Source organism: Agelaius tricolor, unplaced genomic scaffold (genome assembly GCF_023055355.1).
Source record: "Agelaius tricolor isolate 1412-34295 unplaced genomic scaffold, bAgeTri1.0.p SCAF_19, whole genome shotgun sequence".
In the NCBI taxonomy this organism is placed as follows: domain Eukaryota; kingdom Metazoa; phylum Chordata; class Aves; order Passeriformes; family Icteridae; genus Agelaius; species Agelaius tricolor.
The window spans coordinates 12,714,096-12,727,350 of NW_027269279.1; the positions used below are offsets into that span (position 1 = coordinate 12,714,096).

General features: G+C 42.1%; 1 protein-coding gene across 25 annotated transcripts in view; it reads right to left on the reverse strand.

Moving 5' to 3' along the window:
• Positions 1–13,255, reverse strand: part of RBFOX1 (RNA binding fox-1 homolog 1) — a 1,203,461-nt gene that overhangs the window by 641,158 nt on the left and 549,048 nt on the right. Inside the window, exon 1 of one of the 25 annotated variants that reach the window (XM_071444311.1) lies at positions 4,959–5,202. The exons of 23 other annotated variants lie outside the window; for them this stretch is intronic. In XM_071444311.1, coding sequence (XP_071300412.1) covers positions 4,959–4,997 — 39 coding nt within the window. In that variant the 5' untranslated portion in view covers positions 4,998–5,202. Of the gene's footprint in view, positions 1–4,958; positions 5,203–13,255 lie in introns of those variants that run through there. One more of the 25 variants, XM_071444303.1, reaches the window with a different exon arrangement.

The following is a 13,255-nucleotide window of genomic DNA, read 5'->3' on the forward strand; positions in this document are numbered from 1 at the left end:
AGATTGGGGACACTCAGGGCAGCCCATTCTCAGCCCACACAGGACAGTGGCATTTACACTGAATTTATCAAGGTAAGAGGCCCCAGGTTCAACCAGTATTTCCCCCACCCCCTTATTTTACCTTTAAATAATGTTGTTGATGTAATACAACGTTTACACATTGAGGTTTTTTACCTCTCAAAATAAGCATTCTTCTCTACTGTATTTTAAAATGCCAGTACATCAGAATTCTTTACAGAACCAAACAAAACTAAGAGAACACATGCATTTAATAGAGAAATAAACTGCAGCAAGAAACGGGTTTCAGTATTTAATGGCATGAATAATGAATTAAAAATTAAGTTTAAATTATGTTGAAGGTCATAGAAAAAGCCTCAAAGAAAGATAGTTAAACAGACATTAAAAGGAAGATTTAAATAGGTGATCTTTTAGTATTCTAGCAAAAACACTCTGTCTTTCACTCTTTATTTGAATTAAAATACCACTCAGTGACTGACCTTTTTAACATGGCCTAAGGGAGCAGGGTATGATCTTGTTAGAAAAGAAGTGATATTAAAAGAGCAATACTATTAAAAAGCAGAAGATGATGGAACCCACAGATTAAAATTTGTTTGCTCAGGGAAGATTAACTTTTATGAAAAGTCCTTCCTGCTACAAGCAGGGACAACTACTGCTGTTACCATTGTGGTAACCAGTTTAGGGACTGAGTTAATAAAGACTGTCTTTAAAAGCAAACCACAAAGCTCAATCCCAGGTTTGCTGGCATTTCAGAAGTGCCCCTTCTTTTCAGCATCCCCCTTGGCTGCCAGCTGTGGCAGGGATGGACTTGTCTCACTCTGCTCCTGGACATTGCTTGAGTGGTGTCCTTCAGCTCAACTCCCCCCTCCAGACTCGTATCAAGAGGGGATGTGACTGTAGGACATGAAAGAACACAACACACACACTGCTGCCCTCAAGGTAAAAAAAGGGAAATTTATTTTCTGACTCCAACATTTATAGATTTCCAAAAGTGCCAGTGGATTGGAGGGTGACAGTGCCACCTCTCCAATGACACTGGACAAACCAACAGTCCATCAAATTTCTCCTCCTCCATGAAAGGGTGCAAAACAATCAGTTATTTACAGAAAGTGTGTGAGAAAGTTTGCTACAAGAATGTAAACATCAGAAGGCTTAGAAAAACTTAAAAAATGAGGATGACAAGGAGGCACAGATCCTGCCCAAAGAAAAGAGGAGGGCAAGACTTTGGCCTTCTGAGAAGTTCACAGAAAGCACCTGAGAGTGGCAGAGAGTGGGTACAGCCCTGTAGAGAGCTCAGCACAGTTACAGGGGAGCACAGAGACAGCTCTTTAACAATCCTCACTGTCACTCTAGGACACAACACACAACAGTCTCGCTGCTCTTTCCAAGGTAAAAAAGAGATTTTTTGTTTTCTGACTTGAATATTTATAGTTTTCCAAAAGGGACAGTGGATTGGAGGGTGACAGTGCTACCTCTCCAATGACACTGGACAAACTCATAGTCTATTAAACTTCTCTTCTTGCATAAAAGAATGCAAAACAATAAGTTATTTACAGAAAGTGTGTGAGAAAGTTTGTTACAAGAATGTAAACATCAAAAAGCTTAGAAAATCTTTGAAAATCAGAAAAATGCCTCACCTCACTTTGATCTCTGCTACTCCGAGTCAACCTCCAAACCCCCTCCTTCCCTTACTTTAAATGGAGTCTATCTCTAGAGAGGGAAATGATGAATGCCTAATCCCCACCAAGAATTAAACAGCTAAAACAAGTCACTGATGCACCCCTTCAAGAGCTTCCAGCAGAGGCTGTGTCCTCACAGCTCTGAGAGCCCTGAGCAGGGGGAGCTGAGCCCTCCTGAGCATTTTGGCACCAGCCAGGAGAGCACTGAGCTGGTGCCACACTGCCCATGCCCACACCAGGCACAGGCTGGCACAGTTCAAGACTGGAATTGTGTTTGCAGGGATCCCTGTGGCAGGGAGGAATGATGACTCTCACTCCATGTCCTCAGAAGGCTAATTTATTATTTTATGACAATATACTATATTAAAGAATACTGAAAGGATACTTACAGAATGCTAAAAAGATAGTAATGAAAACTCCTGACTCTCTCCAGAGTCCTGACACAGCTTGGCCCTGATTGGCCAAAGAGTGAAAACAGCTCCCAGCAGAATGCAATGGAACAATCACCTGTGGGTAAACAATCTCCAAACACATTCCACATGAGCACAGCACAGGAGAAGCAAATGAGATCAGAATTGTTTTCCTTTTCTCTGAGGCTTCTCAGCTTCCCAGGAGAACAATCCTGGGTGAAGGGATTTTTCAGAGAAGGTGAATGCCACACACTGGCATTTGAAAGTTTTACACTTCACCGCTCAGAAATTAAGAAATGTGTTCTGTCCCTGAATTTCCATGTGGGTTTTAATGGATTAAAGCATCACTGTCATGACTTAGAGGAAATTCATATAAATTAGATGGCTGGTGAAACCTTGGGGAGGTTGTGTCCTTGAACTTGTCTGGTGTATCAATTAGTACATTATTAATTAAATATAAACCACTGGAAGAATAAACTGCATTCAGTGAAGCAACCAAAACCTGATGTCACAAATTATGTATTGTTAAAGGGAACACTTCAAAATAAAGGTGTCCAGGAAATCCAACACTACTGTCTTCCTGCAAGAGACTCAGGTGAAAATCCTTCCAAAATACTAAACAGGCAAAGATCTAAAATCTGAGAAGCTACAACCTTTTTACTTCCTTTGGGTCCCAATATTCAAACATGACCAAAAAGGCAGAACCACATATGTGTATGTAGGATATTGTACAATGTTTTAAGCAAGAGAGATCCTGTTTGATCCTGTTGTCTCCTTATGATACTGAATTTGCTGAATATGCTCAAAGATGACATCTCCTATACTAAAAAAGAGAATAAACTGGAGGCCCTCCAGTTCTTTTGCTGCAGAGACTGAAATGAGCACCACTGAAACCAGGCATAACCTTCTGAAATCACATTTGTGTTCATTTATTTCAACCTCCTCATGAGGTAAAAACACAAAAGCTACCAGCCAGGCCAGGAAGCGTGGGCCATTCCCTTGGTATGCAGTAGATGCACTGTAAATATTTTCTTCAGTTTAATTCATGGCTGGAAAGGGATTAAAGCAAAACAGTTCTGAGAACTAAAATTAAGTCAGTGCTGAGGGTTGGATGGATTTCTAAAAACAGGCATTTCAATGAATTTATACATATTGTCTGATTTAAATTGCTGGATTTTTCCCCCATCTTTACTGAAATTTCAGAAAAATTACTCCAGTGATGGGAAACACACAAATATAACCTTTTCCTTTTTAGATCTGAGTATAGTTTATTAGAGAAGTTGGTCTAGTAAAACAAAACAAAAGAAAAAAAAACACCAAAAAAACCAACAAAGCAAACAATAACCCAAATAAATCCAACCAAACAAAAAAAGAGGAAACCACTTGTACTTATCTATCCTTAAAGTAAATCAAGGTAATTTGATCTATTCCAAACTCACCTCTTTGCACAGAATTTCTGGGGTTTTGCTGTGCAGAATGGAGATGATGAAACTTTCTCTAACAAGTTCTTTGATATTCACTAATACCAAAAACCTTCTGTCCTATAGCCCTTTAAAATCTCTGCATGCAAAAGTAACTGGAACAAGAGAAAACCAGCACAAAATAAGATAATCAAGTTCTAGTTTTGAAGATACAGAAAACAGATACATGATTTTTAAAAATCAGAATCTATTTGACTCAACTTATGTTTAATCGCTTTATTTTCAGATTACCACGGAATCTTCACCAAAATTGTGTCTCCTTCAGTAATTTTTCATAAGAGTTTTTAAAAAAAGAGTCTCCAGGATTAGCTCAAGATATTATCAAATCCATGGTGATGTAGGGCTCTCTTGATTTTGAGTCCAAAGTCTGAAACATTGCTGGGTTGCTAAAAATTCTGTGTCTCCTCACTTTCATTTGTAGCTAAAACCACTTTTTGAATTTTGAATTAAAACACTAATATTGTGTCTTCCTGACAAATAAAGGATGGAAAAGCTTTCACTGACAAGAAAGCCAAAGCTGTTCCCCAATTATTTGAACAGCACTTTCCTCTGACTACATTATAGATGCTCCCAAAGATCTTAAAAATCAAATGTTGCACAAATTAATTCCAGAGGAGGAGGTGCAGGGGTGGGCAGGAAGGATCAGCATTGAGTACAAGTCAGTTTAATTTGCAGGTATCTGAGAGGACATTATAACAATGACATGAATAAGGATAACAAAATGTTAAGGGAAAAGCACTGTCAGTAATGATACATTCAGATAAATGGCAAACGTACTTGCATGAACTCTATCATTACTGCTTCAATCACAGTCATACTTAAACTTTGGGGAGCTAATTTCATTTATAAATTCTGCTGCTGCACATCAATTATCAGCAGCATTACTAACAGTGAGGCACAGAACTGCTGTGCCAGGGTGACTGATTGTCTGGCATTAGCTCTGATAAGAGAAGGGTTGCAAACCACTTTAAATGTCAAAAACCTGCAACAATAATGGGCATAAGCACCAGTTATATTCCTCTAACTTCCCTGCCTGCCTGGCAATTCATTATTCTGTCTTCCCATTGCTACATCCTCGAACTAAAAAATATAAATGCCAAAGAGCACTCATCTTCCTTACAGAGCATTCCCAGAGTTTTTATTGTGAGAGAATTATCTGATTCAAAACCAGAGTTAATTCCCTGAGCAAAATATTTGCGCTTGGTCTATTTCAAGATCAGTAACAAAATTTTGATGTCAGGGCATTAAAATCAATCCTTTCAACACAGCGATTCAGTCTAAGAAAAAGAGGAAAAACTCAGCATCTGCCTTTCTATAGAAATTTCCCAGTGTGGCTCCAGTAAAGGGGGCAGAAGGTGAGGAAGACTTACCCAGAGGTGCAGTGAGCATGGCTGGTGCTGCCACTCCATCACACGGTGCCCTGCCCAAAGCACAGCCAGAGCTGCAGGAGCTGCCTGCTGGACATGCAGCCTGAATGCCAACTGCCTGTGACATTGACTTGTTTCCAGCCTCTTGTAGTGCTGCCGCTATCAGTGTTATATTTGTATAGTAGAATAACATGAAATATTGATTCTGGAGTGCTTATCAACTGGACCTGCTCAAAATACTCTTCCTAGGAAGTTCAGCGCTGCTTCTCATGCAGAACCGGCGCTGTGTGTTTGTGCAGGGAGCTGCTTGCTCTCTCACAGCGCTTGGAATCCTTTCCTTGAGACATCAGCAATAACTTTTCAAAATCCAGGAGCACTGGGAAAAGACACAAGCGGTATTTTCTGAAATTGGATGAACTGCCCTTTAAACTAATTTAAGTGATTTGACAGAATGACTTTAAAAGACGTTGTCTCTTCCGTTCTGGCTTCAATCCCTACTCTGAAATCTATCCCGGGGCAGGACAATGACCAGCAAATTTCTAATTGCAAAATCAATCACTAAATATTCTAGGCACCTTTTTTTGTTTTGCACGAGGTATTTTGGGCATATTCTGTGTGCCAGTACGATAGGAATAAAAAGCAGAGGCTGCTGCCCATGGTTTGCCTCTGCAGCCTGCTGGGGGCAGCTCCAGGGGCACAAAGGATCAATTTGCCAGGAGCTGCAGACCAGAGACACCTGCAGCAGAGCCCCCAGACACACCTGGCACAGCCAGTGACAAATGGCAGGGATAAAAGGTCTCTGTCTGCAAACCCAGCTACTTGCAGGTAACTTCTGGGTGCCTCTGTGGGCTCTGCTGCTGCACCATGTGGGACCAATTACAGCCAAAGAACCAAAATCAACAGGACTTATTCCACACCACCAGTCAAAGGCACCTCCTTCCCCTCTGCTTTTAGGTGCATTTTTAATGTGCCCAACACTTTTATTCACTATTAATGTGAATAAATAGATGCAGACACTATGCAGGCACTGCTGTCACAGCGCTGGTGGTTCTGCAGACAGCAGCAGAGTCCTGAGGGTGGGCTGCTCTTTGCTCTAAACCAAATAATGCCAAAAGCAGACCAACCACACTCCTGAAAATTCAAAATTCTGAACTTGCTCATTGTTCTTTCAGCACGTCAAAAATTCATTATGTTGGTGTGCTTATAAAACTGACAAAATCAACAATTAACTCTCAAACTCACCCTTGAAAAGATTAAAAATGCCTCAGTAGGAGAACTAAATAAGGCTAAATAGAACTTGTGTGCTGCAGGTTTTTTCCATTATAACTATTTCAATTTTGTTTTGGCTGAACCCTCAAAACCCTGAAAAGCCACTCAATAATAAGAATTTTATTTCCAAACTGGCCATTTTTTCCCCCTGAGATTTAATGCAATAATAATGAATTTATTTAACATTTTCCCCTGTAATGTTTCAGGAAGTAGATTCTATTAACTTGCTAAGAAGAGCCACACATCCCAAACTAGATAAAGGCTGGTACTTCAAAGATCTGCAAAACCCTTCCAGATTCAGCTGGAAGATTCTACCACAGAAGTTTATTATGAGCTGAAAAACAGACAAAAAACCAGCATTCTGTAAAACCTGAAGAATAAATGAGAAAAAATGTTTTGTTTTACACATTTAGTTGTTCAGGGACTTGCAGAAATACAAATAGAATTTGTTTCATTACAGTGACCATTCCTCTTTGATACGAAGTAAAAAATTCAGCTCACATCTATACAATTGTACGTAACATTTCACTGGATTATTACAGCTTTAGAGTTTGTTTCCCTAATGAAAATAAGCCTGCCACAAACATAGATAATCAGATGTATGAAGAAGCACTGTGACTCTGATTAGCTGTGATACATGAGTCATCTGCAGAAGCTGGAGTTTAGGCATTCTTTCCACCAAAAGACAGCACCAACCTCCCACTGAAACCAGCCCCCTGAAAAGTCCCAAATTTCAACAGAAAGGCCCACGAGGAGGGAAAAACTGGAGCCATAATAACTGAGCTCCACACAACAGCTTGCTGATCACCAAGCAAGAAAAGCTGAATTTCTTCCAAACCTCAGCAGCAAAATGCAAACATTTCCCCCACGCAAAAAACACAAATAAATCAGTGTTAGTGCAACTGAGAGCAGGCAGCACTGCCCACTCCTTGCAGCCCCAAGCAGCCTTGCTCAAGAGCACAGAGTTTAGGACACAGATGTTTTGTTCTAGCTTTCAATCCCACTATTTGACTATTCAGTTATTAGGAAATATTCATCTGCCCTTATTTCTCAGCCCACTCTGCAAATGCAGCTTTGCTCAGAGGAATTACAGGAACTTCTGGCTGAGCTCAGTGCTGTGTTTCTCCAGAGCAACAGGATTAATTTTTATTTTAGTAAAAGTATATTGATTATCTGTCAGGCACCATAGACAGATGGACAGTATAAATAGCAAACATTTGTGTGATAACTTAAGATTTAGATTTTAATTCACTTTTGGGTGGGTTGTTTCCCTAGCATCACTTCTATAAAATCAACACCTTAGAGAGATGAGTAATGGCAGTGAATTTGGATTTATAGCTATAAGAGTCCTAACACTAAAGTAAAAGTGGATGCTTTATTTCTCAGATTTTTCTCTTAAAAAATGTTGGGTTTGCATTCAGACCTGCTGGTATTTTGGGTTTTGGTTTGCCTAGCAAGCACAACTTTATTTCTACCTAGTGAACTTCTGCTAAGCCCAGTTGAGAGGTGCACAAGTGCAATAACTATAAAAATAACTCAGCTTTGCCAACAGGGATAATTCCAGCAATGCTTTGTGAGGGCTTTGAAAGAGGAAGAAACACACCTATTTCTAATCTTTTTATCCTCTTGCTCCTTTATTTGCAGTTCAGCATCCCAACAGTACAGAAGCCTCCCCCATGCAGGAACTGACAGCACCAATATTTCATGTGAGAGCCTTGATCCACACAAACCCCAAAGCACCAGTGCTCAGTCACAGGCTGTGCCATTGTGGAGCTCACACACTTCTCAGCCCTGACACCCACCAGGAGGAGCTTTGAGCCCTGTGAGGACACCAAGAGTTCACTGCCCCATCCCTCTGGCCACTGCTAATTCCATCCTAAGGAATTCCACCTGGGCACTGGCTCAAACAGACAGTGGTTTATTTACATGCAAGCAATCCAGCTTCAACAATAGCTTGGCACAGGACTGAGCCCCACAAATCTGCCTCCAGAACCTGGTATTTGATATGTTCTGTCTCCTCTCCTACAGCAGGGATGGAAGTTCCACCATTAATCATCTATTTGCCTGTACTTTTCCCACCTGAAATAAAACATTGACAAGCTTTTCAAAAAAGGCATGACATCAAATATATATTAAACACCTTAAAATGGGGCTGAAACACTGTATTACAGCTTGAAGCTGTCACCTGCAAGCTCCCTTTTCACATTCCATTTCTGCCCTGCTTTCTCTGCAGTCTAAGACCAGCACAGAGAGCTTCCTTCAGTGCCTGGCAATAACAGGATTCCCCTTGCCCAACACAGGTCACCATAAAGAGACAAACTGCTAATAAAAATAGCTCTCTCTTCCCCTTAGGATTTCTCTTTTCCTGAATTTCATCTGGGCTGTACCCCTGGTTTGGCTGTAGCTGCTGTGAGCCTGTTTCCTCCACTTCCATCCCCTCTACAAACACACCATGACCAAAATGACTAATGAAGTGTTTACTACATGTTAAGCTGGAAAATCAGGTAATTTAAAAGGCAAAACACGACGAGGAGGGTCAAGAAGGTTAATTGTATTAAAGCTGGTGTCCTGGAGTGGCTCATGGGAACCATTTCATGATCTGGAAATCCTCCTGGACCTGAGGAGGTGCAGGGGATTCTCCTGGTGCTGCACCTGCAGCTCCAGATGCTGCTCTGAGCTGGCAGACCAAGATTCCTGTGCTTTGATGACTTGAGGACACAAATTCTCAAGATCCAGACTGATGAAGACAATATCCAAAATCCGAGGCCATAGCATGGTAAAAAACTAAAAAAGGGCCAGCACAAATAAAGAGAAACTGGCTGACACTGATCACAACCTTCTATAGGAAATCTGGTCTGTGTGGCTGTGTCATTGAAAAAGTATCTTGATCAAGCCTACAATTAATTTCCAGTGTCAAAATTATTATAAAAATTGCATGACTACACTATGAAATTTGCTTAGTGCTTAAGAGAAAAAAGGTTGATCAGAATGAGGAGTGGAAACCACTAGTGTGGTATTTCTGAATACACAAATACTTGGGTTTTTTCAATACGCAAACATTTAAACATTAGTGTCCAGCAAATTACATAAGCACTTGGAAAGTAAAGCACTCCACAGGTATACTCAGGACATTTGTTGTTCTTGCACATGAATAAAGCAGAAATGGACTAAAAATAATGTGAGTGTTTTTACAACACTGAGAGAGAGGAGGAAAGAGAGCAAAATCTCAATTTCAGTAAAAATATGATGATGGCTGCACTCAAATCTCAGGTTTTTAGGTAAGACAATGCCAAGTATTTTCAAAATCTTAAAAGGTGTTTCACAAAAAGCCACTTCAGCATAAAAAGTTAACCTTGAACAGGTAGCTAATGATCCAGGCCACTCCAGCCTCAGCAGCAGTGAATAAACAGATTTTAGCAGAGCAAAGCAAAGGCAGTCAGGAGAGAGGAGTGGCAATGAAACAGGCCCCAGGACACTTCAGTGAGCAGGAAAGTCAGCAATGAACCCACTGAGTGAAGAGTGTAAGAAATCATTTCTCCAGACTCTCAATGCAGTCAAACAGCTTTTGGTTCAAGATTTTCCTCCTCTCCAAATTTCTTGTCCTTTGCCAAACAGTGAGGAACTGTTTGATACACTTGATATGTTACTGCTATATTTAAATGGCTTCAACACTGCTCAAATCCTCAGTAATACTTTGTAACCTGTCTAAATTCAGAAAACAGAGATGATGAGAATGAAAATGTAGCACAGTGCCCTTCAGATCCTCTGTCATTTGCAATCTGAAGTATGCAATTAATGCCAGGGCATCTAGGGAATATAAAGTGCAGAATGTGCAGAACCTAAGGTGTGTGATCTTCTGTAAGTACAATAAGATATCTGGCATTTTGTATTGATCCTTGCCATAATATAAGAATTATTTTGAACAATAAGTAAAATGAAAGCAGCCACCTACCTTCACTTAACACTAGAATTAAGTAAATATAAGCCTGCTATCACAGGGAGGCACAGACTTGGCTCCCTGTATGGGTATAGTGTTTCTTTCAAATGAATTAATGTTCAGATATTATTGATCCCTGAGAAGTCAAGAGTGGGATTAACACTCCTTTCATGCCTGGCACCATGCTCTGCTCTACCCTGTGTCTGAGCAGCCAATACCAACAGGAAAACAGCATTTCTTAACTCTGCCTCACCTCGAGCTCTGGGTGCAGCTTGGGGCACCAGGACAGAAAACACAGGAAGCCATTGGAGAGCTTCCAGAGGAGGCCACGAGGATGGGGAAGGGCTGGAGAGCAGCAGCTGGGGGCACTGGGTCTGTTCAGCCTGGAGGAGCCTGAGGGGACCTCACTGTGGTCTCCAACATCCTCATGAGGGGCAGTGAAGGGGCAGCTCCAATCTCTGCACCCTGGGACAGGGAATGGCTGGAGCTGGGCCAGGGCAGGTCAGGCTGGATTTTGGGAAAGGTTCATCCCCAGAGGGTGCTGGCACTGCCCAGGCTCCCCAGGGAATGGGCACAGCCCCGAGGCTGCCAGAGCTCCAGGAGAGCTTGGACAGTGCCCAGGCACGGGGTGGGAGTGTTGGGGGGTCTGTGCAGGGCCAGGGGTGGGACTGGATGATCCTGGGGGTCCCTTCCAGCTCAGGATATTCTGAGATTCACGGGGCAGAATGTGTGGCTTGTCCAAGCACAGCAGCACCCATGGCTGCAGGGCCACCCCAGCTGTGCCAAGCCCTGACCAAAGGCACTCCTGGTCATACCATAGTATCCTGGTGCTGCTGTGGCTGCTCAGCCCAGCAGACAGACAGCAGGACAGACAGCTCTGCCAAACAGGCCCTGCCTGCTGCAGCTGGGCTCTGTCACTGCTGCAGCTGTGGCCCTGCTCAGCAGATGTGGCCCTGGCAGGGACACCAGGGCTGCTGGCTGTGATTATCACTGCTGTTAATGAAGGGATGGCACCATCATCAGGCTAAGAAGGATTTATTGCTCACACAGACATCAGTCTCAGAGGCTGTGAGATCTGTGACACAAGCAGCCAGCCATAGCTCAGAGTGGCCACAAGTTCTTTGTTACAAGGCAATACAGATCTTTCTAACCCAATGGATACATGCCACAAGGTTTATTTTGCTTTTCTGACCCATCACCTTTAATTAATTTTGCTGCATTGTGGATACTTTTGTCCAACAGGCTTCTGTCTCACATGCACACAGATGCTTCTATCCTAAATTCTAAACTCTCAGCTTACTCTACACAACCACACCCCTACCCTATAAACCCTTCACCATTTTATCAATGCAGTTTCTCACTTACTTAGGGCATAATCTCACTTCCAACCATAGAAACACAAGTTTATGATTTTTCTACTCAATATCTGTGTATTTTATTTTTACACCAATCCAAGCTTCTCCCAGGGCTGCAGTTCAAACCTTTCAGTGGGAGTTTCTATTTTTCCATTTCCCACAGGTGGCCACCAGCACCCTGGACAGGGACTGGGGAGGGCCAGACTGTCAGATGGGAGTGGGGAAAGATGAAATACAAACCACACCCTCAGCAGCCAGCAAAGAGTAACCAGCACTGGCTTTGGTAGCACGCTGGTAAAACATTCCCCTACCCAAGCAATAAACCCACTGAAAAGAGGAGAAAAATGCTGGGCTGGGAAAAACCCTTCCCTTCTTGAAGATACAGCTGTCAGCACTGCCATGGCAGCAATTCAGGGCACACAAAGAAATGATTGTCCTCAGGGAGCTTTTGGTACACAAGCAAACACTCCAAGTACAGTTAAAAAGTTCTCTAGAGCACCACATGCATCTCAGTAAGTTGAGCATTGAGGAAACAGTCTGACACTGGAGCAGGCACTTCCCCACACTGAACAGGGTGAGCAATGCATCACCCTGCTATTTGTGGCCTACCACTCCATTACTGCTCCTCTATAAAATTACATTGCTGATAAAAATTTATGTGTCAAACATTTTTGTGATTACAGACCAAAAGTCAAAATTTGCATTTAAATAGATGTATTAAAAACTCAGCAGCACAGGTAGAAGAGGGAAATGCTGTTTTAAGGAAATTTAAATAGGGAGCATGAGCACAGAAGGGATTTTTCTTCTTAAATGATTTGAACAATTTTGGTTTTATTGCTGTTCTTGGGTCCAATTCAAAGTCAAGATTGGAACCATAGTATCCTGTAGCCTGGACTCATCTCAGGAGGAGCTCAAGAAAATAGGTCTCTTTTCATCTTTCCATTGGGAACGACCCCATTTGTTGTAAATAAAGTATTTTTCTGTTCTCAGCCCAAGCCCACACTTTTCCCCAGCTCCCAGCCCAGGCCATGCAATCCTCCTTTGCTCCCAAGTTCTCCACTCACTTTTCTTTGCATCAGCCACCACAGGCTCAGCTGCAGCCACTGCATTCCTGCCCAGGCAGCAGGGCCACTGCTGAGAGGGGTTCCACAGGATATTCCAGGCTGGAAGGGACCCACAGGGATTTCTGAGCCCACCTCTCAGTGCATCACCCAGACACAGCTCACATCCATGGCCTTGGTGACATCAGCACCGTGCTCTCACCAGCTCAGCTGGGGAATTTTCAGTGTGCAGCCTAAAACTTCACCAGACATTCTCCCACTGCCTGACATCAACTACCCCCTTGGACTTATATTTTATTGTGCCCCTTTTTATTCAAAGGGTTTCTGATGCTAAAGAAATTTTTTTTCCTGACCTCTCCCTAATATCTTTTCTTTCTTCTCATTATACACTTTTTATTTTCTGTGTGTTGTCAAGATTTAACTTCAACCCTTGCCTCCAAAGCTGATTTTGTACTTTTAAATGGCACCTAAATCTTGGCAATGGAATGCCAGTGCCCTTTATAGTCCAGCTGGGATCACCAACACATGCTCTCGACATAAAAACCATATAAATCAAAGCTGTGCAGTGCTTTTTTTTTTTTTTTTTCCTTTCTTGACAGGCTTTCCAACCATGATAATGATACAACATGAATTCCATTATTGTTAATGGAAGGAGTTACATTTAACTGTTGTCAGTTT